The sequence below is a fragment of the Anopheles moucheti genome, chromosome 3 (assembly GCF_943734755.1).
Source record: "Anopheles moucheti chromosome 3, idAnoMoucSN_F20_07, whole genome shotgun sequence".
In the NCBI taxonomy this organism is placed as follows: Eukaryota; Metazoa; Arthropoda; class Insecta; order Diptera; family Culicidae; genus Anopheles; species Anopheles moucheti.
In genome coordinates, this window is record NC_069141.1 from 71,991,680 (window position 1) to 72,015,658 (window position 23,979).

A 23,979-nucleotide genomic window follows, 5' to 3' on the forward strand; every position below is an offset into this window, starting at 1 on the left:
ATGCAATGACGACTGAGATGATCGTGCGCTCCTCTAGCTCTTGTAAGCTGGACAATAAACTAACTAACGATGATTAATTCTTTCCATTTTGCTCTCGGTGGCCCCCAACAAAGATTGTCATCAAGAAGAAGAATAACCATGTGGGAATTCGCTACACTACCTTTACAAAACAGCAAAAATCATCCACTTACGCTGGCTACGCTTTCTTCTAAACGCTTTTACGTACATACGTGTTTATATGAAGTATTTTGTGGGCAGTGTTTTTGTGTGTTTATTAAAAGTTTATTTAATAGCTTGATCTTCGGATTCGTGGTTGAGTTGAGAAAAGGGATCAACGGCGGATCAAACGGTAGACGGAGTAGTTGGTCGCCGGTTTGCCTCATTTCAAGGGCCTCAATGCCCCCCAAATTCAACGTTTTGAAAATTAGAGGCCCCATTTATAATTCCGCCCTGGGCCTCCCAGGGGATTGATCCTCCACTGCAACTTACAATAGCAAATGTGTCGCTATCGTCATGAATAGCAAAATATTCCCCACACTATTGTACAACGAAACGTAAACAAAAATATCACCCCTAGTGTGATTATACACACACACACGTGTGAGCTCGCAGTGCTAAAGAGCTGAGAGCAAACATAATTTGTTTTCACGAAACATCATGCGTACCGCCGTTCGCGGTACACATATGGTCGCTAGAACGTGGGGTAATGGCGTTAGTAAAATAGGATTGCAAAGAGGATCAATTTAACACACTCTCTCACAGCTCCACACGAGTCTCTCGGTCGTGTCTGATGGAACTAACCGGCGTGTGGAAGGTTCATGCATGGATCGCTGCGTGAGCTATTTTCGGCCTCGGAGCATCTTGATTGAAACAACGAAGGCACATTATGCAATCGGGGAACGTTTAGACATCGAGATCAATGCCGACCAATGTCAACAGTTTTGTAGACGGTGATTTTTGGTGACCAATTGGCCACCCAATTAATTGATACACTTGAGATGAAAGAAAGGAGCGAGTGCGGGGTGATTTCAACATTCTTGATGCATAAAGCTCTGAGTAACACATAATTCTTTCTCTACATTACAAACCGACACCAAATCTTCCCCGTTTGATGAAATATAGGTAATATGGACAGTTTTGTCGTTTATTTGTACCTTAAGTATATAGACAGTGGATAGCGAGACAAGTTGGGTGTTAGATTTCTTTAGTTGTGTTATCGGTTGTACTTGCAAATGTCAGCAAAATGGCAATAAAAACGGGTCACACCTTATCTTTGCACATATAACTCGCAACGATTCGTCGTTTTTGTATTTCGTTCTTACTTTTGTAATCAAAAACAATCTATTTCTCTAGTTTAGCATATGATTTACGCAACTGTACGCTTCTGTTATACATGTCCCACTCCCCTAATCATGTTTCCCAAACAAAATGCTTCATTTGACGGGGTTTTTCTATCAAAGCATGCAATAACGCAGTTACACGTCAGTATTCAAGGAAAACACTTCGTAGCCTACTACGATTACTCAAACCGCGATGTATGATACAAAACTGCTCTTTCCGTTTTGTGGTTTGAAAAATATCCGTTGGAAACAATCACTTTGACAAGCCATGTTTAAGGGAGCGGGCTTTAGATCAGTTTGCAACCATAAAGGGATACTTGCAAGAAGGTTTTGATTCTTCTTTTAATTTTCATGGGTTAGTGCACGCCAAAATGTATTGTTACTTTCTATTTCATACAATTGCTGTTGTGTTTTTTTTTTCTTGTATTACACAGTTGTTTGACTAAATTTAATAATCCTTTTTTAGCTTCTTGCCTAATGAAAAAAACCGGATTAATGTTGATTTTTTTTTTGCTTTTCCGCGACTATTTTTCTCCTCATACCTCTATATTTCATCAGTTTCAATTGCAGTGCTACCATACAGTTAATAAAGTAAGGCCTGCGGAGCCACTTTCTCAATTAATACCTCTTAAGTTGTTAATCAGACCGCGGCACCTTAAAATGAATGGTGATGAAGGGCATGGAAATGGAAACCAATAAAATAAAGTACAGCAAAATCCTATCGCTTACTGAGGAGTTCTTATTCTACCTTGCTTTTCCACGATTGGTGATGGGGGAGAGGGGGAGGGGGGGGGGGGGATAGGTTGCACATCCTAACGCTAAAAACAATAAATCTTATGATACTAAAACGAAAAAGAGCGAAGAATACGATACATATTTTAACATAATTCGTTGTGTAACTATACAACAACAAAAAAAATCTATACGCAAATCATCCTTGTTACTAAATAAAGAGAAAAGGGAAAGCGGAAGGGCACCCTCCAGTTCAAGACGTTCAAGAAATGAGAACGCTTTCCGGGTTACGCATTCCGGACCCATTAAAGTGTTGTCAACTAGATCGAACGAACAAAAGGAAAAACCATTGCAACTCTTACAATCCGATTCTTACCGCACTAATGTTGAACATCGAGCTTTTTTTCTTCTTAGGTATTGTAAACAAACGTATTACACATAAATTATCCATTATCCACCATATATATGACTTCCCTCAGGCTCGACTCATTCTTTTTCCTTAAAATCGATATTCCGTGCACTCTTAAATTTATCTCACTACCATTGCCTAAACCTTTTGCGTGAGTAGTATGTCTCTTTGCCATCTTTACGGGCCGTGTGTGTGTGTTTTCTTGAGGATTTTAAATGTGCATAACGAACATTAAACATAACCAACTACAAGCGTTGTCGCGAATGAATGCATGTGTTGTCATGTGTGTATGTGTGGAAAAGCTGTACTAATTTATTTGTGTTTGTTGTGTGTATGTTAATGAAAGAAAAATTCATCTAACTTACTAAATTAATTTACACTACATTAAGGTTACGTCTCAGGTTCAATTAGTGTAGAAAGTAAAAAAAACATCTGTCTGAGAGCTGCGAAACGGAAGCAAGTCCCTATACCCCCGGTACCGGTAATCGCTTACGAATTGCTTCATCCCTTCGAATGATAGTTTCCGTACGATGAGGATTGATGCGCATTGTTCCCGTACTGATTCCACTGGGACGATGAGGTGGCGGTGGCGGCGCCAGCGGCAGATCCATCAGCCCCACCATTGCTACCGTTCGGTGCGAGCAGATCGTTCAGGTTGGACTGCAAAATACGAAAACGAGAAATGGTAAATAAACATTAATTGCAACACGGCACTGATCCATTTACGGTTAGATGATGTAAAAGTGAAGTACAAAAACAAAAAAGAACAAAGGATTGGATGAAAAATGTCTTCGTATGTTGCAAGGAAAGGTCATTTTAAGCCCAGTCTACCCCAGTACACAGTGTGAGAGAGCCAGAGCAGAGAGAACAGAGGAAGCAGCCACCATGTGTTTTCTTGAACCCTCATACTTCCCTATCCACACGCATAATATGATCGTTAAAGAATAGAATACATTTTAAAACATGTTACGAAGCATGAGCCCCTTTTGCGTAATCACTCTTTTAGCTAAAAAGAACAATCTTATGAAAAATGGAATGATTCGGTGAGGATTCGCTTAATGTAAATGGCAAAACAAAGTTAATGCTAATATACTAATGCTCGGACACGGATTTCGATGCTATTAAGCGAACCAATGAAAACAAGGGACATATCACGATGCACAAATTAAGCAAAACAGAAAACAAACAAACATTAAGATACTGGTAGGCACAACATGATCCTTACCTTTCCACTGTCACGGTGGACAGGAAGAAAGTTGGAGTCAGGTTGACACACATTTTCATTGGTGTGGTTGATGGTGGTGTGTGCGTACATTTTTACATTTTACACATTCTCTCATTTTGTTTTTGTTTTCGCTTTCGCTGCTTCTTCTTCTTCTTCTTCTTCGACTCAGATAAGAAATCGGTAGTCTTGCTCAAGCATCCGTTCATTCATTTAATAGGCGGCACGAAATCAATGCGACAGATCGAGATCGTACGATTGGAAGCGAGATGAATATGATGTGTGAAGGTTGTTATATGCGCTGATACTGACTGTAGAGAGAGAGCCTGTGTACGGGATGATGATGATCGTGACGATAACCATGATGATGGTGATATGGGATGATACGAAGCGGTTACGGTTGGTGTGCGTGCTCGTGCTCAGGCTGATTAATGGAACGCCCTTCTAACGTAGACTCATGGCGAACAGTTGGATGAACAAATCATAACTTTACAATGGAGGGGGGGTTGTTTTAAACATTGCCGAGTGTGCATTAGCGTATGTGTGTTTCTATGCTCTAACCTTCTTAACTTTAACCGGGGGGTCCGCATGTGTCGCGAAAACCCCACCACACACACGTTTCGTCACTATTGATCGAGGGATCCGGAAAAAAGAAAGATAAGGACGAGCTCTGAGCAGCATTTATTATTTTTTGTTCGTTCTGTCTCTCCCCCTCTCTCTCTCTCCCCCTCTTTTCTTTTGCTTTAAAAACAAATTGCAATCAGCGAATGCAATCATGTAAACACACCGCATCTACATCTACAAGTAAACACACACTAAAGTACGCTTCCATTCGCCGTCGGATCGGTGGTGGATAGGATCATTCATTCGCATTCAGTCAGTCAGTGTGTGTGGGGCTGTGTTACACTATATCTAATCCTCGGGAGGGGGAGTGGGCACAGTCAAAGCACTATGCGCGCGTTTGCCTTCCTTCAGTGGCGTTAATGATCCTAAATGCACAGCAACATAGAATGGACATTGTAGTACGCGCGTAAAATTTAACGTCATTTAACGGTTACGGTAAAGCTGACATGTTTGAGTGCACATACTAGCGATTGTGGTACGAAAGATTCAAGCCATGAGGGTTTTAAAGTGGCTTTTAGAGCCATCGAGCCATAAGTGTCCACACCGCCTTGCATGTACATCCAAACATTTGTGGTCAGCTGTCTAGGAAAGGAACGAAACGCGGAGCGTGTAATTTATGTCATTGAACAACTCACCTGCCACCATAAGTACCAGGATTCCGAGCTGCCCGATTTCGGGTAGCTATTGTTCCATTGCTGCGATTGCCCACCTTGTGTGTTCCATCCCGAACCATTGTTATATCCTGAAAAGCAAAACACAAAATCATAAATAAATTGTAACAAATAACACAAAAGCATTCATGGTGTGAAAAAATATTCGGAATAATTTATCCAACTACAATGTTGCACAGAACAACGGTTGATAAATTTGATTCTACGCTCTGTTTCTCTCGCTTATATCTCTAAAATATTGGAAATTCGACAATTTAGTAGATACAATGAAGCAATTTAGCAGAAGAAAAATTAGATTAATAGGTAGCCTTATTCTATTGTCAAACACTGCATATGGTTAAATTAAAGTAAAAAAACATGAAGAAATGACGCACCAAAACCGCTGCATTAAATGCAGCCGAAACTTACCCCGACGATCACGACGACGTGCATCATATCGATTACTGGAATGGTCCTGCTGCTGCTGATTATAACCACGGTTAGAATATCCACGATCGTTGTAATATCTATTAAAAACCAGGTAATCGCACCGATTAGTTGTCGTATCTTTTTTTCCCCTATCAGTTTTCTATTCTTACCCTCCACCGCCACCACCGCTGTTACGATTCCAGGAATCGTACCGGTTTCCACCGGAACCGTAACTTCCTCCACGATGATGATGATCGTCTCGGCGGCCGTATCCATTTCCGCTACGGTAATCCCCGGAACGATGGTGTCCATACTGACCAACGCTGTCGTTGGGTTTGTTTCCGTAACGGTTGTATCCGCCACTGCCACCGCCAGCATTGTTGCCGTACCGATTTTTGCCGTACTGCTGTCCTCCACCTTGCGGGCGGTTGTTGTGATTCCAGCGCGAGGTGTAGTTACTGTTGGCGTTGTTGTTATGCTTCTGTCTATTCGACTGATTAGCACGGTTTCTTCGCGGTGGCAGCAATTTACGACCCTCCTCGTTCATCTTCTTTATCATTTCCTGTGCTTCCGTTTCCGCGAGTTCGGTAAATACAATTTCCGTGTACCAGTTTTGTAATAGCGATGGTACAAAAATGTTTGCTACAAGTGCGAAAGGAAACAAATATAACGGTCAGTACAATGCAAACGAACCTCATCGTGTTGTACTTACCCTTCATAGTGTTAAGAGTCGTTTCAGGTACTTCCTTGCCGTATTTGGCAACTTTTAGTTCATACCGTCGGTTATACTCCTCCAGATTCGGTACCACCGCCACCGCACGGCGTGTCTTAAATCCTCCGAATCCTTTCAAACGTCGCTTTTGCTCCGATGCAAACACATTCGTCTGGAATATAATAATTCGATGCGTTATTGTTGTGGTGAATGGTTAACACGAAACTCACTACTTCGTCACACATACCTGATCAATGAGGATGTGCCTTCGGCGTTTGCATGCTATCTCGATTAACCGTGCCATATTACGCGACAGTTGCTCCACCACCTTCTGCCACTGTGGAGTATTCGAAGGATCCCGTGCCTTACCCAACACCTAGGATAGGAACAGTAGAACGGTAATCAACAAATCTCAAATGTATCAAGAGTTCACAGCTCACCTTCATATTCTGTAACAAACTATCGATACTCAGCAAAGTAAACGAACTGTCGGGATTTTCTTTCAGATAGTTTTGCACCCATGTGGTTTTGCCACTGCCAGGAAGTCCAATCATCATTACAAGCTATAATGGAAAGCGATCCAAATAGTACAAAAATGATACTTTCATACGCTAAACGGTTCCAAGCAGATGAACTCACCTCACAACTATCCCTAGCCGATGGTCCCTTCAAGCCGTTGACAACGCAAGTTTCATTCTCCTTGACGAAGCTGTTCAGGAATTTAAACTCCTCGTCAAAAGGTACTTTTTCAGCAACTGGTTCATCGGTTGAGGTTGTTGTGTTTTCCGCTTCCTCCATTTGTACAACTTCCTCCACCTTGCCGGTATCGTCCGATTTTGTTTCTTCCTTTGGAACAGAATCTTCGCCTTCCTTTGCATCATCTTCCTTTCCTTCCTCCTTGGTTGCGGTTGATTCGCTCGTTTGTTTCGCATCTTTGTCGCCCGTTTCGGTTGCCGGTTTGACCGTAGTAGCTGCTTTCTTCACCGTCAACGGAAAACCATCCTCCACCGTGCCAAAGTTTACTTTGAACGATAGATTTTTAGCGTATACATGCGGGAATAGAGCGTGGCCATTCAACGCTTCCTTTTCGAATTCGAATGCTGGCCCTTGTCGTATACGGTTAACCGTAAACTGCATTAGACATGGTGACGCTTCCATATCCAAGTAAACGCCAACGACGTCATTCTTCCCGTACGCTACACCGTACTGCTCGAAGTTGCCACCGGTTACCTTCTTTCCACAGCTAGAATATCCGTAGGAGAGTTCCGTCTCGCCAAGCTGCCGTTCGCTTTCCACCAACGTTGACCAGCCTATTCGCATTTCCGGTGTAGATGTTTCGCCTTCCGGCACCAACGGTGATTTGGTAGCGGGTTGCAACTCATCCGCTACTAATACTTCGTAGAACACCTTCCCGCCCGTGACACCGCGGCTAGCTCGAACTCCAGCCCACACTAGGCCAAATATGCCGTCCGAAAGAGGTTTTGCAGATAGCAAATCTTTATGGTCGATGGTTAAATTCAAATCAGAATCATCTGTAATAAGAGAATGGAACAATGTAATCTGTACGTAATGCGATGTAATGTAATCGTGTTGCTTACACCAGCTTAGCGTGAACGTATTTTCGGCTTCTGCGGGCAGCTGTGGCTCCACTTCTTCTGTCACGAACTCAACCGTATTATTCAGGGCTTGTTGTTGAGCGTTTGGCTTCTTTTCGGTTTTCGTTGCTCCGGCCTTTGATGTATCGCTTGTAACAGTTTCCGCGGCGCTAGTTGAAGCTGATGCAGGCTTAGCATCCGATTCGCTTGTTTCGGCAGGCTTGGTAGATTCTTCTTCAGCTTCAACCTGCTGATTATCTTCCTTCGAGTCTTGCTCTGTTCCGGGCTGGGTTGAAAGTTGTTCTGCCTCCAGCGCTGCCTCCGTCGATTCAGGCGTGGGCAAAGTAACCTCCTTTTTGACTGCATCACTCTGTTCAACCGTTTCAGCTGGTGCATTTGATTCCTCTTCCTCAACCTCCATTGCGGATGATGCAACTGCTGTCGGTACCGGATCCAGTGGTTCCGGTTCTTCGACAGGTTCCTCATATGATAGAGCTGGAGGTGCTTCTACGACAGGTGCCATGGTGGCGCTATCGTCGGGCGTAAGCGGAGTTGGTTCAGGCGTAGGTTCTGCTAATCGGTGCTCTGTCGTTTCCACCACTGGCTCCGGTTCCTCTTCTTGTACCGATGCAAGACATGGTGCTTCGCTGGTAAGTCGCTGAGGAGAAGGTGATTTTGTCATCGAACGCGATCGGCCCCTCTTCCGTGCGCTTCCCATTAGCGAGCCGTGAGGATTATCCGCGGAGCTGTTGGGCGGTGACGGCGATCGTGTCATGGAACGTCTGGTGCTTCGTCGCCGAACCGGTGTATCCACCCGCTTGCCTAAAATCAGAAATAATGTTGAATATTCAACTCACTAAACCATTTTTTTTAATCCGCGGTTTCATGTATTTTCATTCTTGCTCTTGACGCTTCTCATTCCAGAAGAAAAACTACACAACTAAAGTAAAGAAGAGCATAAACATAACACAACCAAAAGTTCATTACTCCATCCGCTACGATGAATTGTTTACAAGTTGTTCGATTTCCTGTTCCCGCAATATTCGTACATACCGCAAAATGAGCACAACCGTTGCCTACTTGCCACCAACAAAAAAAAAAAAACGAACCGTGTTTACGCACACTTTCTCCGGCGTCGAAAAACAGACACGACGGCGCTTTAAAAACGTGCGCTAGTGTGAGTGTGGAGTGAGTGCGAGCGAGAAAGGCGATTGGACGCGCAAGCGGGAACGAGTAACTTTTTCCCTTCACAAACAAAATGGCGCGCTATCCGCACTCACAGCTCTGATTACACACCAGGGAGCGAGAAATCGCGCTGAATATATTAGCTTGCTTCGCTATCGATCCAAATTCGACAACACAAATGCACTCACTTGACATGGACAAATCCTCTATCGCCTGCTCTTGGGGTAGCGGCTCAGCAACTATCGCATTTTGCTGCTGTAGTTGCTGATGCTGATGCTGCTGCTGCTGCTGCTGCTGCTGTTGCAGAAGTTGTTGCTGTTGAATAAAAAGTTGCTGCTGGGCGTGCAACTGCTGCTGCGCTTGCAATTGCTGCTGCGCCTGCAGCTGCTGTTGCAGCAGCAACTGTTGTTGATGCTGCTGCTGTGCTAGATACTGTTGTTGGCTGGTCAGGTCGACGTTGGCGGCCGCGTTGGTTTCGCGTTCGATCGCTTCCTTCAAGCGCTCCAGTAGCACCGCTTTCACGCCTTTGGTATCCAAATTTCTCGCCGCCAGCTCGGCCTTTAGGTCGGCCACCTTGAGTTTGGCAAGATCCATTGCTGGGCGTCTTTGTTCACGCGAATACTCGACACTGCACGGAAAACGAGGGAAAAGACACTCTCACGGGCAAAAAACTTGGCGCAGAAAATCTTGTTCGCAAATTTCCAAACCACGCACACTGATCAAAGTGTGTAGAACTGAACTTTTGTCTATTTTTTTTATGACAGATGCGATTGACGGCTGTCAGGAAGATGTGAGAGCGAATGGACAAAATAATCCCATAGTTCGTACTGGGGTGCGCGTCGAATGTCAAAATTCAAATTATGGCTGCGTCCGTCCCGTACCATGCAAGGAGCAAGGACATTCTTGCTTCTCAGCAAGAATTCCCAAAGTTCGTGGGCTAATACTTGACTAGATGTGATCAGAGACCATCGAGTGAGAAGAAGCTTCATTACGTTAAGTAGTATGTACTGTTCATCCGATTTTAAACAGACAACAGCAGTAGTACACAAAATGCCAGCAATACAAGTTATATGTTTGATGGCCTTATATTGAATTCGCCTTAATTCCATACCGCGTGTGTGGCGCCGTTAGCTGGGAGCTTTATTTCACGAGTTCACTAACTTGTGGTCAGTGAAAACACCATATGCAAAATAAGACACCTGCAAACTCAAATCCCAGCATCCCAGTTGGCAACGAGCACCCTAGTGCGTCTCTCAACATCAATCTTGTTACCGGTGCTCGCCTTTGAAGCGCCGACGCCCACCATTCCATAGTCCCGACCTTTCTGGTGGTCGCATCAACGCCATCACTTCATCTCAATTTGGGCCTACCATGTGGACGTCCTTTACGGGCTGGGTCGTCCTGTGTCACCGGAAACCTGGTGAGTCTAACAGTACGACAGTAAGTTTGTCGTAGAGCTTGCAGAACTCTTGAGACTATCGAGCTACGTGAAAATAACATCAAAGATAGGCAACAATGGCAGAACTAGACCTCTCCAGGAGGTTGTTGTGACGATAATGAAGGAGAAAAAAACTACTTACGTACCCCACGTTAGTGCGAAGACCCTATACACGAAAGGACTCGTTGGAAATACGTGCAGACGCATTGCAAACAGGTGGACCGTGCTAAAGCATCGCCATACAAATCTACAATTTTAATAAAGATCAGTATATTGCAGAGATAGAGGTCCGCGACATCTATCTAACAAGTAGACCGAAACATGTTGGAGATCGTATGTTACTACCTTACGTTAATAGAATTAAAATGAAACGCATATCGAAAATCAAGTTGAATAAACATGAACAAAATGCTCACACACGCAAAAAAACTCATACTGGCAGAGCTGTTAGTTTGTAAATATACCAAAAGCTTTATTAAAGCTTCAATTAACCTGTAACTGTGATTGCGCAAAACGAGCACGAGGAAGTGGAAGCAAAACAGTTTAATTGTGCCTATAAGACGATTCTTCACACAGCCAAAATAAGGACAATCTATCTTAAGAAGCATAGCAAAAAAAATGTGCACCTTACAAAATCCTGCCTAAAATGTGAAAACCAAAAAAAAAACAATAGACGTACATGTTCCACTACTACTATCCTGTCTGACTACTGTTTCGGCAAGCTGGGCTATGGCACACGGTTAGTAACGGGTCTCACCACTAGTGATTATCTCAACGATTTATTATTTGTTATTTGAAGCAAAATATAATTCATTGTTATTGTTAATTTTCCTACGGTTGCGTTTTTTTTCTTCTTTATATCTAGTGCACTTCAGTTAAGCGTCTATTCGATTCGTGTGTATTATTTGGTAAGCTAAGAGATATAGCTAAGAGAATTGGTATTTTGTTCTTGTTTTTTTTTTAGGGGGAGGTGTGTGTTTGTGTGTGTATATATATGGAATGCTGTCGTAAGAATAATATTCCCAAACCAATGCTTATCATGCAGTGTTTTGTCCACCTTCCCGTACAACCCCCATTTCGTGTCCCACTATCATGTCGATTGCTTGTTGCATACGCGCGATACGTTTTAAATTTCATATATAAGTATTTAGAGTGGAATGTAGCGCTTCCGCACCGCAGAGGCTTTTTTTTTGGATACAGGGGGCAATGGTACGCCCCAAAAAAAATACGGACACGAACCGTGGCGTTTCCGGTTCCTTTTTCGTCTCGATTGCCTAAAGTGTCTCCTTTCCTGTTGGCCATTTGTAATTTGTCCCTTTTGCCATTAATCGCTGCAGCTGTATGTACAGTATTATTCTCATCCTTTTTTGTTGTTGTATAGCTGTGTGTTACGTGTTGCTGTTTTGTTTTGGCTGTGCAGTTTCTCGATTCATGTCCGTCCATAAATTGCTGCCCTCTTCATATAATATCAATAATATAACGAATTTCGAAACGCTCGGACGCGTCCGCCCAGAATCATTTCTTGAGTTAAGCGTGCCGTCATAATAATCGCAATGGTCGTCTAGTCGCGCTCTAGTGCCCGGTATTTGCACCGGCTTTTCACATCACTTTACACTTTTCCTTCAGCGTGCCGCTACCTTCGCCGGCCGGTGCCTGCTCCTTCCCCTCCTTCCCTTTGTCCTTTTCCTTCGTTTGCTTTTCTTTGTCTTTGTCCTTCTCTTTGCCCTTTTCCTTTTCCCGTTGCATTTGCTTTTCCTTCTTCTCCTTCAGCAGCTTTTCCTCCTTCGCCTGCTCCTTCATCATTTTCTTTTTGTTCTTCTTCTTGTTCTTCCCGTCGAGCTGCAGCGATACGTTTCGGTTCTTTTCCATGTTGAGTAGTTCCTGGTGCGGAAGAAAGTTTCGAGTTAAAGCAAGCGTAAGCGTCGAGTTTTTCGGTTAGATTCTTGGCTTTGCGGTACCATTTACCTGGAACAGTTCGGTAACATTGTGGTTTTCTTTGGCAGACGTTTCCATGAACGATACACCCCAGGTAGCGGCTTCCGTTTGACCTTCGATGTTGGTCACCTCCCGTAAGTCTTCACTTTCATCACATTTGTTGCCGACCAGCATTACAGGTATCTGGGATATTTCTTCACCCTGGAAAAGGGAAACGGATAGAGTACGGAAGCATACACCGGCCAGGTGCCTTCCGGTCCACCACAGTAGCCCACTTTCTTACCTTCAGCTCCCGGATTAAGCTCCAAATTGGTCGGAGCTCCTCAAGGCTCTGCTTCGAACAGACGGAGTACACCAGTATGAATGCGTGACCCTTCGTGATGGACAGCCGCTGCATTGCCGGAAACTGATGCGAACCGGTCGTGTCGGTGATTTGCAGTGTGCATATGTTTTTATTGCAGCTTATCACCTGGAAATGTACAACATGGAATCAGTGACAACAGTGCGCATCGCAAGACAGGTTTCGCGCCCACAAGCAACTGCGTGCCGGCTGGGATCTTCTGCTGCTTTCCGCTTCCTTACCTGCCGATACGTGTCCTCGATGGTGGGGATGTAGCTTTCACGGAATGTTCCCTTGATGAATCGCAATACCAGCGAGCTTTTGCCAACACCTCCGGCACCGAACACCACCTCCAGGGATGCGCACAGCCGTCCAAGCGGGTCGGAACATGAAACGGAAAGGAACACACGCACACCCCCCACACACACACACACAAACAAACACACAACATTTGCTCTTAGTACATATGCGAACTAGGCACTTAAGGTTTTGCATGCAATCAGAAAGACCAACCGAAAAACGAAAAGATAAACCAAAATACTTTAAACATTGCCACTAGGTGCACCCCGCAGGACAGGAACGCTCCATGCCGCGCCTTCACGCCTCTAAAGGCGATGGGGGCGCACGGTATTGAGAACGCTACCCAGTGAGGAACACTAGGGTGGTTGGTTGGTTCGGGTTGGAGGCGGGAAAGAACACGGAATGGGTGGGGATGGAGAATTTATACATTACGGGCCGTACCACTCGGTAGTCATTGCTTTGCTCGGGCATTTTGATGTTTTGTAAAATTTTCTTGTTATTCCTATCCATTTCGCCCATCTTGGTGGATTTGTTTGTTGATTCGTTCGTTCGTTCGTTGGATTTGCAACAAACAAAAGTGTAGTTGTTGCTTGTTTGTTGCTTTCTCGTGGGGGGCTACTATTTCCAGTCACTGAAAACACTCGCGTGCACTTTCTTCCGGGGTGGGGAAAACTAGCGGGAGCAGGACACTGGTGCGTGCATATCCTAGTGCGTGTTTGGTGTGTGTTTGTGTGTGTATATATATATGTTATATATATGGTGTATACTGTTGTATGTATATAATATATAATAACTCTAACAAGAACTCGCTATCGCTTTAAGAACTGGCAACAAATCGCGACTTTCCCTGGTCTTCGTTCGTTCCTCCACGCCTACTGTGCTCACACTATCAACAACATTTGTACAAACACGACAAACATCACAATGCTTTTCGCAACGCGTGCAGCAACAACTATGGATAATATTAGCCAAAAAACAAAACAAGAAAATTCGATGTTTGTTTGAGGACGAACTGCGGTTTCGTTTACATTTGCCGTATCTCTAAACTTTATGCGTTTTCCCTCGCTAGTCGACTGTAGCGCCGCGACACAACCGTGGGTTTGCCACCTATTTTGCCTGTGTGTGCCTGCTTGGACCGTGTTTTTCCTACCTCACATTCCCATCCTGGCGTTTCGGATCGAATGCGTGTGTGTGTGTGTCACGGTACGTGCGTGCACGCTACTGTATGTGTACGTGCATATGGGTGTGTGTGTGTTTTGTTGGCCGAGTGGTCGAAAATGTGTGTTGGCTGGGCTAAACTTGGGGAGGAGGAGGGAAGTTTTTTGGGAAGCTGCTGCGAAACAAAACACCACACACAACGCACAGCTCACACGCTGGAAACCACACGCAAGAAAGCGCTTTTGCCTATATCCAGGCGTTCCTCGACGGAACGGAACGTTTATAGCGACAATGAATGCGCTCGGTGGAGCAAAAAAAAATGACAGCGTAGAATTTCACTCCCTGCTCTATTTACAGTTTGCCACCCTCCGAACTGTCTCCTGCATCTGTTCTCGCCCTTATTCGGGCGTGCGTCTTTCCCCAAACCAAACAAAATATACTCATTTGACAATTCTGCACGCAGGAGAAGCAATCGATGGTTAACGGGCGAGTATCCGCAGTTTTTCATCTGCGCTCACCAGGTCTATCCATCCATCACGCTCTTATCCGCGGGCCTGCAGTATAGCGACAGGGAAAGCGTTTTCCACACGCTACTAGGCGCTACTCTCGCACACGGTTGGGACGGTGGATAAGTCTCGCTGGATGCCGTGCTCTTATCTCTCCTGATAAAATAGGGGTACGCTGCGAGTATCTTCATGTTTGGGGAATTTTTGGTCCAAACGTCAAAACAGAACCGGATGCTCTTTTATGGCACTTTCGATTGTACAGTTTTGCAATGCCATAACAGCAATAAATAGGAAATACAGGATGTTTGTGTTAAAATATGTGTGTCCTCTTGGATACTTACCAACAAAACTAGTGTTGTGCTTGATGCATCTTTTGCGAAGCGTAATTCATATCTTTAGTGAGGAGTCATTCAAATCAGCTCGTTGATTCATGATTGATTCAGTTCAACATTCATGACATTCCCCCCGGATATCAATTGTAAAAACTAGGTCTAACAACCCGCTTTAGTTTATCCGCTCGGCATATTTATGAATCCTTTGCGAGTCCATTACTGATGATCGATGCAGATTCAAATAAATCACTCTTCTCAAAAGATTCTTTAATCGCTCTAAACACACTAGCCTAAACTCAAGACTGCACTTTTAATAGAATATGGCTACTTTAATCGTTCTTCTCCATAAATTTCACATCTCTATGCTGGCTATCATCTATGGAAGCAACCCTGACAGTGGTCATTTCACCCCCCTCTAGTTGCTGGCTACAAACAACATCCATCGGAGTGGTTCAGCGGACGGAACGCATGCGCGGCACGGGACGCCACGGTTTGCCAAATTCCATCCACACATACACGCGCTTCGTCCCTTCAGCCACACGCTGTTTGTTTCGCATTTTATTGATAAATCAATATCAGTCTGCCGAAATGTCAACGAGCGTTTGGTAGTGGCCAGGATCGCTAGTGTTGCAACACCCGAAACGGGAAAACCATGGGTGACCGTGGGGTGTAGTGCTGGGGACCGTATCAGCAAATGGCAAGACAACAAAACGGCAAGACTTCACAACTCCAGCGAGGACACGAGGAAACCGTTAGGACCAATTTTACACGTGAAGCAAGTGCAGTTCTCAACCGTTTAGTCGACATCCCGAGGGCGCATTCTTTGGTCCTCTCGTAATTTAAGGAACTGTGGAGCATTTCGGTGTGTGGCCTTCCCGCGAACAAGCGTGTACAAACGGGGGGCGTGTAGGAAAGTTGAAGTGTGCAACATCGCTGCGAAGGGATGTGAAAACAAGTGGAAAACAAAAGCGCGCACACACACACGCACACAACATCCTCACTATTCGATTCTATACACAGTACTTTTTACTGCTTACCATATCTAATACTCAACTTTTGGCTGTTTTGAACCGAAGATTTACCGCGTGTAGGAAGATTCACCTTTTACAACACTTTACTTGGGGCTGTTTAGTACCGGAAAAATCTCTACCTGTTGTGCTCTGTCCCTCAGTATTATTATCGAATTTAGAGCAAAAACGGGATATTGCGGCGCACCGTGCGTATATTTATCTTCCGACAAAACCGAATGCATATCAGTAGGTCATAGAGCGTTAGTGCCGTAGTAGTGATTGTTGAGAGTATCCGGAAGCATCCGGAAGTATTCGCCGCGAATTAGTTTTCCAATGTTTTGAACGGCCAGACATCGTGACGTGTGTTTATCAACAAGTGGAGCAGTGAGTAGCGCACACACATTGTGCTGACGCCATCGTACCTCGTGAATTCTCTGTTCGAAAAAGATAGTGTGGAGGATCTCCGGTATCCTTTCGTCGTCGTCGTCGTCGAAACCTTTAGTTGTTGTATTGGTTTGCATTACCTAAAAACAAATTCTTCCGACGACGTCTTCCGACGGTTGCTACATATCGCCACCGGTGTGCACGGCAGGCCGGTAAGTTAATCCCCATTACTTCATCAACATACGCCACGCACCCCAAAATGAAGCGCCGGAATGACTACAAGGTGGCGATGGCCGAAAGCGTCGAGCTGGAGCCGCTGGGCGGCATGGACAAACTTTCCGAGACGGACAGCAAAAAACGGAACGGGATAAATAAATTCGGTAAGCATGTGTCCCTACGAACTGGTGAGGTTGGAAGTTAGAATGCTGTTTCACCCTGAATAATGGGGCATCGAGTCATTTAATTACCATGCGCTCAGTAGTATTGTCACACTTCCGGCAGTATGCCGGAGGTTCTAAATTGGTGCCATTTCCTCATTAATGTCACTTCATTCCTATGATGCCTTGGCGAGTTGCCTCAATGTACGCCTTGTTGGACGAGCATCGCAACTTCGCCAATGTCGTCGAATACCTTGCCCCCCTCTCAAGAGTGATATAAAAATATGCGCTCTGCCTTTCACCAACACACCGACACATCGGCACGTTGTCCTTTTGTCACATTACAACGCACACAGGCATGCATGTGTGCGAGAGTGTGCGAGATTTACTTTCAGCAAGCACCACACAACCAGGCGCTCCGTAGCATGCCATGCAATGCTTCTCGGCTCCAACACCGTGCGCATGTCCAGTGGATGTGTAAATGTGAAAAAATATTGACAGATTCCCTATCATCATCATCAGTGAAGCCGTCCTCTGCAAATAAATGAAACGCTTCTCTCCAAGCGCTACACTTTCCGTCCTTCTATTTATACTGGGATGGCCGCTACTGGTCGTCGGTGTGCATCCCGACCCTCGCGAGCGCTGTGAATTGTGAATCCGGTGTGCGTTTTAGTAAATGGAGCGCATCCTGCTGAATTAGTAGTTACCTGTGACTGTTACCACACTGTCGGGCCGCAGACAGTGCAAAGCGAAAGGCGGAGAAAGAAATTAATCAGAAATACGCACGGCTAGTGTGTGAGGAGTTGGGCTGTGTGCCGTTTCAAGTAGACGTCCGTTTTCACCTTGCACGCTCTGATACGCGTGTGCTACGCCGATGCCTAACTGCAATGGCCGACCGATAAGCTTTGTACGGAGTGCTCCGGGTGGTGCTTGTTACATTTCGTAATTTCAACCACGCGCACATCCCCCGTCCGGGGATAGCAAAAGGCAATTTCATTTCAGTGCTCCGGTGGCACGATGCACTTGCAAGCATTGTGTTTGTTCTAGCCGTTCCAGGCTGGTGTTTAGCAGAGGCAGTGGGGAAGCAGGTGTACATCATAGCAGGCTGCACGCCATTTACTTGCGGAAGCTGTCACTTTGTAACGCAAGCGTTACTTTTTTCCTTCTTCGAAAAGCAATTTGGAAGTTGGCTGTGTATTCTTTCCGTTGTGTGTCAGGCAATCAGCATTGTGTTATTGTGCATAGTAGTAGTGTTAGTAGTGCTTGTACGCGGAATGTTTTTGCCGCAGTTAGTAGTCGCAATTCACCCCCTGAAAGTGGTGTAAACGATACGCGCCAATTCCTTTTGTTGTATTCGAAACATCATCCTTGCACGCTCTTGCAGTGGAATATATGAAGAGGCAGCTTGCATTACTGCCCATTAGCGTTAGTTCACGACAATCGCAAACCTGCCCATCTCGGCTAGTGGAGGCGCCTGCAGGGTAGTTGGTTTTTAATTTAAACTTCACCACCCCGTCACCGCACAGCAACCGCCTGTACCGGAAGCAGCCGCCGTATTGGCTGGCGAGCAAAGAAAGGGGGGCCCCGTCAAAGTATCGGTCGTTGGCAGTGGTGGCCCTAACAACAAACCGTGGCGAAGAGAACGCATCGGCATGACGGAGCCAGACTCTGACGACGATGCATTCCTTACAGGTAGAGACACGCACTAGGCAGTCATGTCGTGCAGGAGCCTTATATATTCTTGCTGTTGTCATCTAGCAATGTCCTCAAACCTCAACCTCTCTTCCTGATGTTGTCTAAATTACCATTATTTTTGTTATTGTTTTCAGGTGGCGACAGCTCCTCACGACCAGTGCGCGATGGCGTTGCCGTATGTTCACAGAAACGAGCACTATTTGTGACAGCAATAGTGTTGGGAACATTACTAGGTAATTATTGCTCTTGGGGACAAGGATGTCCCCACACAACCAGTCTCGTTTGCACAGTGTTCTAACGTTCAACATTTGCCTTTGAATAATATTGTAGCAACGGCCCTAGTGATAGCGTACGCCGGTCCACAAACAGGTAGGTCACGGTCACATGCGTGTCATGTATGAATCGAACCATTCAACACAAATATATTGAGTATTAACCATGGTGATTTTGGTTTGTTTTGCCTTTTTCCTCTCACTTCGGTATTATGTAGTTTGCCCATGTGCGGGGAAAATACCGCCCGGGTACGTGCCGGATGGTTACAACAGCTCGGAGCCGTTTCTACCAATTGCAACGAACGGCCAACCATTTCCGTGGCTGCTACCAACGTTACCGAACAATGTGAAACCAAATCGGTACATTCTAACAATACATCCCAATCTAACGACGCTAGACGTAAAAGGTAAATCGTCCGCGATTTCGGTTTTTTTTTCTCTCTCCAAACTATCAAATGGATTGCATTTATGATTTTTCATTCCATAATTTAACACCTTCACAATTCCGTTTTATGTTTCGGGTGGCGAAATCGGTACACCGGCAGGTCAAGTGTCGATAGAGCTGTACGTGGAGAAGGAGACAAACTTCGTGGTCTTGCACGCACAGGATCTCAACATTACCGAAAAGGTAGGTTCCATATCAATATTGAATTACGTTTGCTCAGTTTACCACCTCACAAAGAAAAGGACCCTTCGTCCCTACTGCCCGGTTCATAAGAAATGCATCATACATATTGAATCGTACTGTTTTTGCTTTGTCTTATAAATTACTCCACCCTACCCTCTCTCGCCCTTCTCTTAGGCATTGGTGGGACCGAAAGGATTTGCGTTGAAAATTCTCCGTATGCTTGAGTATACGCCGCGCCAACAGCTGTACATCGAGACACGGGAAAAGCTGCGGAAAAAGGCAAACTACACGCTCAGCATACGATGGCACTCGAAAATGATTCTGGATCAATTCGAAGGAGATTTCGATATGAAGAAGTATGAAAAGTTGGTTCATGGGAACTCATATTAAAGAGCCAGATTAATACTGTTTTGTTTTTCAATTCCTTAGGACATTAGCCGCCACGGTTCTAAAACCTGGCAGCACGAGGAAAGCGTTTCCTTGTTTCGATGAGCCACATTTGAGAGCAGCATTTAAAATCTCACTCTTCCGTGACCGGTTCCACATAGGCTTGTCTAACTCTATTGTACAGGATACGGACGATGTTGGCTTTTACATGGGAACGGGATTGGTAAGTGTGTAGAGCGGGTAGAGTCTTTGTGGGTAGGGTTGCGTCTACGATTTATGTTTGTCCGAATTGTCGCATAACTTGAATGTCCATCAAAACTCGCATTCATCCCTGTTTCTGTTAGAGATTTGAACCAATGTGCTAACGTTTATCAATTATTGCATCAACTTCCAGCTTAGAGACGATTTTGCCGAAACTCCACCACTTCCACCGGATTCGGTTTCATGGGTCATCAGTGACTTTAAGCGCGAATTGCTTGAACCATCTGCAAAATATCAAAAAGTGAACGCAAGTAGCAATGGTGCTACAGGTACGGCGGCTGGCAAACCATCTGTCGGCACAACTGGAGCTGGAGGGATGGGAAATGGAAAATCCACCCCCTCCAAGGTGGCCAAAACGGACAAAAAACCCTTCCGTCATCTGACTGCAGTGCTACTGTCGAAGAATTTGTTCAAGCTTACCAACCAACCGCCCACAAAAGAACCTTCGCAGAATGAAAGCAATATTACGATAAATGCGGCCGAGTCAACCACAATAGCGAAACCGAATGGAACCGTGGTGCAAGAGCAAGATGCGGTGTGGTCCGGCGACACTGCAATGATACGGACGGCACCGGCGTATTCATTCTACGCACCGGAAACTCACATCGCCAAGGGTTCGTTTATTCTGCACACCTCCCGGGATATTTTGGAGTATCTGCAGCAATGGCTCTCGGTGGCGTACCCTCTGTCAAAGCTGGACTTTGTTGCGCTACCCTCGCTGCTGGACGATTTGTCCAGCTCGCTGGGACTGATCGTATGTCGGACGTCCTTCCTGAACGAACCTACCGCCATTTCGTCTAAGGAGTACCACATGTCAGTGGTAAAAATTTCCGAAGGCATCGTGAAGCAATATTTCGGTGGACTCATCTCACCGAAGACCTGGAAGCACAAATGGCTGTGGGAGGGTCTGATACGGTACTTGAGCCGATTTCTGTTGGCCACCATTCAACCATTGTGGCCGATGAAGGAACTCTTTCTGATCGATACGCTAACGAAAGCGTTGGACATTGATGCGTTGCAGGGTTGGGAAAGTATCAGTGTCGGTGCGAGCGATTCCGGTAATAATGATCCATTCTACGTGGACAAATCGGCGGCCCTGATGTCGATGCTACAGTCTGCCATTGGCGAGCGAAATTTTCGGCAGTGTTTGGGCAAGTTTCTGAAAACCTACCAGTTTCAGACGGCTGAACCGAGCGACCTTTGGGCGATCTGTGCAAAACAAGTTAACAACAGCAAGTACGTGAAGGAAATGATGAACCAATGGACCAACACGGCCGCCTTCCCACTATTGAACGTGACGATGAACGGGACCAGTCTCATTGTGAGACAGACAGGATTCCGGCCGGCTGAGTACCTGGCAATCTATGACGAACCGACGGAAGAGATCGAGCTGGAAGGGGAGACTGCACGCACCACCACAACAACGGCGGCACCGGTCGATCCGACGGGCAAGGGTGCATCCGATGGTGGGTCACGGTGGATCTTTCCCATTCATTACATCACGGATGTGTTAAACACGAATGAAACATCTATCGAAAACAAGGAACAACAAAGTTTAATCATCTGGCTGAACTCGAGCGAAGGTATGTTCGCAATGCGAAACAAGAACTGTAGTTCTACTTCTTAGTGGCTCATTCCTTTTCTACTCTGGAATGTTATTGAAACTGCTAATGGTACAAATATTTATCATTCGTTTTGTGTTTAGTGATAATCACATTAAACCACACCGCACAATGGATCAAGCTAAATCACGGTCAAACGGGCTACTATCGTGTTCTATACGATGAAGCAAACTGGGCTAAACTGGTCGAACAGATGCAAATCAACAACGCTGTATTCAGTACACAGGTAAGCCAGATTTTAAGAAATTTTGAATCAGAAGTTCAAATTAGTCATGTTTTCAATCTCTTGCAGGACCGCGTCGGATTGGTTTCGGATATCTTCACCCTGTGTCACGCTAATCTCATACCATGCCACGCGGCAATGGAGCTGATATCGTATTTTCCGAAGGAAAAAGAATGGGGCCCAATCGTACTGGGCACTAGTCACCTTGAGAAGTGGCGCAAAATTCTTAAATACTCCGAGTGCTACCTTGTGCTGGCGGAATACGTGCGCCAAAATTTGGAGAAGTCGATTCAAGTGCTCGGTTGGGAAGATACGGGCGAAGATGAAACTAAGCTACTGCGCCCCGTCCTGATGCTCAGTGCGGCACTCTGGGAGGAAGCGGAAACGATCAAATTTGCCAAGGGGTTGGTGACCAACTTTACCACCCATTCGGTACCGATACCTCCCAACCTGCGCTCGGTAGCGTACATCGGTTCGGTGCTGTCGGGTGAATTCCAGTACTGGCAGTTCTGTTGGGATCGCTACATGGCCGTACGGCGCGAAAAGAGCTCAGTGTTGGAAGAGCGCATGGAGTTATTGCGTGCGCTCGGTGTTACGAAGGACGCTTGGCTGCAGAACCGATTGCTTTCGCACGTCATCACACTTCCGGTGTTCGAGATCGTACAAGTGTTGGACGCAATTGCCGGAACGCCGACTGGTGGTGCGATGGCGTGTCGGTTTTTGCAGGCGAAATGGTTCGATTTCCAGTCCAAGCTAGGCCGTGGCACGGTACAGTTCGCTCGGGTTATCTCCGCTATCACACAGTATGGTTCGACCAAGTTCGATTACGATGAGGTAGGTAAATCGTGCGTGACCAGCAAGGACTCTTTTCTAATCGCAACATTTCATTCCAACAGCTGAAATCATTGGTGGAACGGTTTGGAGACGGACCAGGCCTAAAGCTGCTTAACATGACGCTCAGTACGGTGGCAGCCAACGTGGAGTGGGTAAGCCGCTCCCAAGCATCCATATACAGCTGGATCGAGAGCAAATATCACTTTTGATTAGAGCACCGAGCAATAGAGGACGAGGAATAGATTTCGTTTCGCCCAACAATCCAAGATTTTCTCATCGATGCGCGGCATTCCATTTTTCCCCCTTTCTTCTACATTATTGATATATTTTGGATGCCTACTTTCAAGGTTTGACGCTCTAGGAGAAGAGATATAGAAACAAAATACGAACACAAAGATAGAGGAAAACGAAGGACAATTTCGAGGACAAGCAACAAAAACGCGGCAAGAATGCATTTATCGTAGTACAATCTCAAGACTCCTTTTATAGATACCAAGAGAGGACGGCGCGTGTAGGAGGCGAAGTGTTCTTCAATCTTCCACTGTCTACGTTTAGGTATATAGGTGTAAATATATATATATATTCTACAAACATATAAGTTACCAAAGAATGCAAAGAATAGTTTGTGTGATCGACAATTTATATCGTATATCTCGCCAGTAAATTAAGAAACATAGCGAAACAAAAAAAAAGACAACCAAAAACCATACCAAAAGGAAATCATACAAACACAGAAAACCGCAAAAACGATAGTGATTGAAGGATGCACAAATGCAACTGCAAAACCCCCCCAATGGTGTATGTGTGCATGTTGATTTGGTGCGTTTAGCTATTTAGGCTGTTTGGTGCTGAAAACGCCCGCCACGATGTGTGTGTGATGTGTGCATCCCTTCTAGAAATAGGAATCCGTAGGCCGGATTGTCCGTAGACAATCGTTCCGGTGGAGCAGTGCGGAAGTTTAACCAACCAAGAAGCCCATGAATGGGAAAGTACGGCTATTTAGTAATGAGTCATTAAGCAACAATCCTATGTTCCCGGTGTTCAGTGGGTATATTCGCCTGAATGTCGCCATTTTCGCAGCAGCCAGTGATTTACGTTGAATATATGAATAATCAGTGTTCAGTATTGATTTAGTGCATCTATCATCTCTCAGAAACGTGAAATTTCCTTTGCAAGTTAACCAAAACCAGAAACAAGCAAACACAAAACTGCATACCATGGAAGACAAACTAATTAAATGGTGCGTGAAAACGATACAATCGTTTGTTTGATTTTGTGCACGAAAGAAAGATGAACAATATACTTACAGAGTTCGCTCGATGACTAGCCCACTAGCTGCCGATCGCAGGGGCGGCTTGAACGCTCAGCGGATCCTGAGT

The 23,979-nt window shown here is 45.3% G+C and overlaps 3 protein-coding genes across 4 annotated transcripts; 1 reads left to right on the forward strand and 2 right to left on the reverse strand.

The window, feature by feature from the left end:
* Positions 1-969: 969 nt before the first annotated feature.
* On the reverse strand, positions 970-9,603 carry LOC128302513 (heterogeneous nuclear ribonucleoprotein U). Of its 2 annotated transcripts, XR_008287381.1 has the most exons (11): positions 9,087-9,603; positions 7,717-8,535; positions 6,758-7,650; positions 6,559-6,681; positions 6,366-6,494; positions 6,119-6,290; positions 5,577-6,048; positions 5,407-5,504; positions 4,963-5,069; positions 3,707-4,692; positions 3,004-3,141 (listed from the first exon to the last, which is right to left on the reverse strand). XR_008287381.1 is itself a non-coding variant. In XM_053039352.1 (10 exons), exons 1-10 carry the CDS (start codon positions 9,490-9,492, stop codon positions 2,983-2,985), a joined length of 3,378 nt encoding a protein of 1,125 aa, XP_052895312.1. In that variant the 5' UTR covers positions 9,493-9,603; the 3' UTR covers positions 970-2,982. The 2 variants fall into 2 exon arrangements, 1 of the variants encoding a protein (XP_052895312.1); XM_053039352.1 differs by lacking the exon at positions 3,707-4,692 and having other exon boundaries at positions 970-3,141.
* Positions 9,604-11,672: 2,069 nt separating this feature from the next.
* On the reverse strand, positions 11,673-13,928 carry LOC128301651 (GTP-binding protein Di-Ras2). Its single transcript, XM_053038236.1, has 5 exons — positions 13,353-13,928; positions 12,854-12,961; positions 12,555-12,740; positions 12,302-12,472; positions 11,673-12,217 (listed from the first exon to the last, which is right to left on the reverse strand). Exons 1-5 carry the CDS (start codon positions 13,428-13,430, stop codon positions 11,936-11,938), a joined length of 825 nt encoding a protein of 274 aa, XP_052894196.1. The 5' UTR covers positions 13,431-13,928; the 3' UTR covers positions 11,673-11,935.
* Positions 13,929-16,560: 2,632 nt separating this feature from the next.
* Positions 16,561-23,818, forward strand: LOC128304512 (aminopeptidase N). The gene is made up of 11 exons (XM_053041706.1): positions 16,561-16,681; positions 18,508-18,606; positions 18,704-18,742; positions 18,864-19,052; positions 19,191-19,273; positions 19,448-19,629; positions 19,703-19,883; positions 20,055-21,504; positions 21,627-21,769; positions 21,836-22,600; positions 22,663-23,818. Exons 1-11 carry the CDS (start codon positions 16,561-16,563, stop codon positions 22,807-22,809), a joined length of 3,399 nt encoding a protein of 1,132 aa, XP_052897666.1. The 3' UTR covers positions 22,810-23,818.
* The last annotated feature ends 161 nt before the right edge of the window (positions 23,819-23,979 follow it).

What these genes read in the sequence shown, in the direction of transcription:
- LOC128304512 (XM_053041706.1), top strand. Translation starts at nt 16,561, where the DNA reads ATGAAGCGCCGGAATGACTACAAGGTGGCGATGGCCGAAAGCGTCGAG. An exon ending in AACGACGCTAGACGTAAAAG is followed by an intron (nt 19,053 to 19,190) that starts GTAAATCGTCCG and finishes GTACACCGGCAG; the next exon opens with GTCAAGTGTCGATAGAGCTG. An exon ending in ATCTCAACATTACCGAAAAG is followed by an intron (nt 19,274 to 19,447) that starts GTAGGTTCCATA and finishes CCCTTCTCTTAG; the next exon opens with GCATTGGTGGGACCGAAAGG.
- LOC128301651 (XM_053038236.1), bottom strand. Translation starts at nt 13,430, where the DNA reads ATGGGCGAAATGGATAGGAATAACAAGAAAATTTTACAAAACATCAAA. An exon ending in GCTTAATCCGGGAGCTGAAG is followed by an intron (nt 12,473 to 12,554) that starts GTAAGAAAGTGG and finishes TCCCTTTTCCAG; the next exon opens with GGTGAAGAAATATCCCAGAT. An exon ending in ATGTTACCGAACTGTTCCAG is followed by an intron (nt 12,218 to 12,301) that starts GTAAATGGTACC and finishes CTTCCGCACCAG; the next exon opens with GAACTACTCAACATGGAAAA.
- LOC128302513 (XM_053039352.1), bottom strand. Translation starts at nt 9,492, where the DNA reads ATGGATCTTGCCAAACTCAAGGTGGCCGACCTAAAGGCCGAGCTGGCG. An exon ending in AGAGGATTTGTCCATGTCAA is followed by an intron (nt 8,536 to 9,086) that starts GTGAGTGCATTT and finishes TTCTGATTTTAG; the next exon opens with GCAAGCGGGTGGATACACCG. An exon ending in GGCACATCCTCATTGATCAG is followed by an intron (nt 6,291 to 6,365) that starts GTATGTGTGACG and finishes ATTATATTCCAG; the next exon opens with ACGAATGTGTTTGCATCGGA.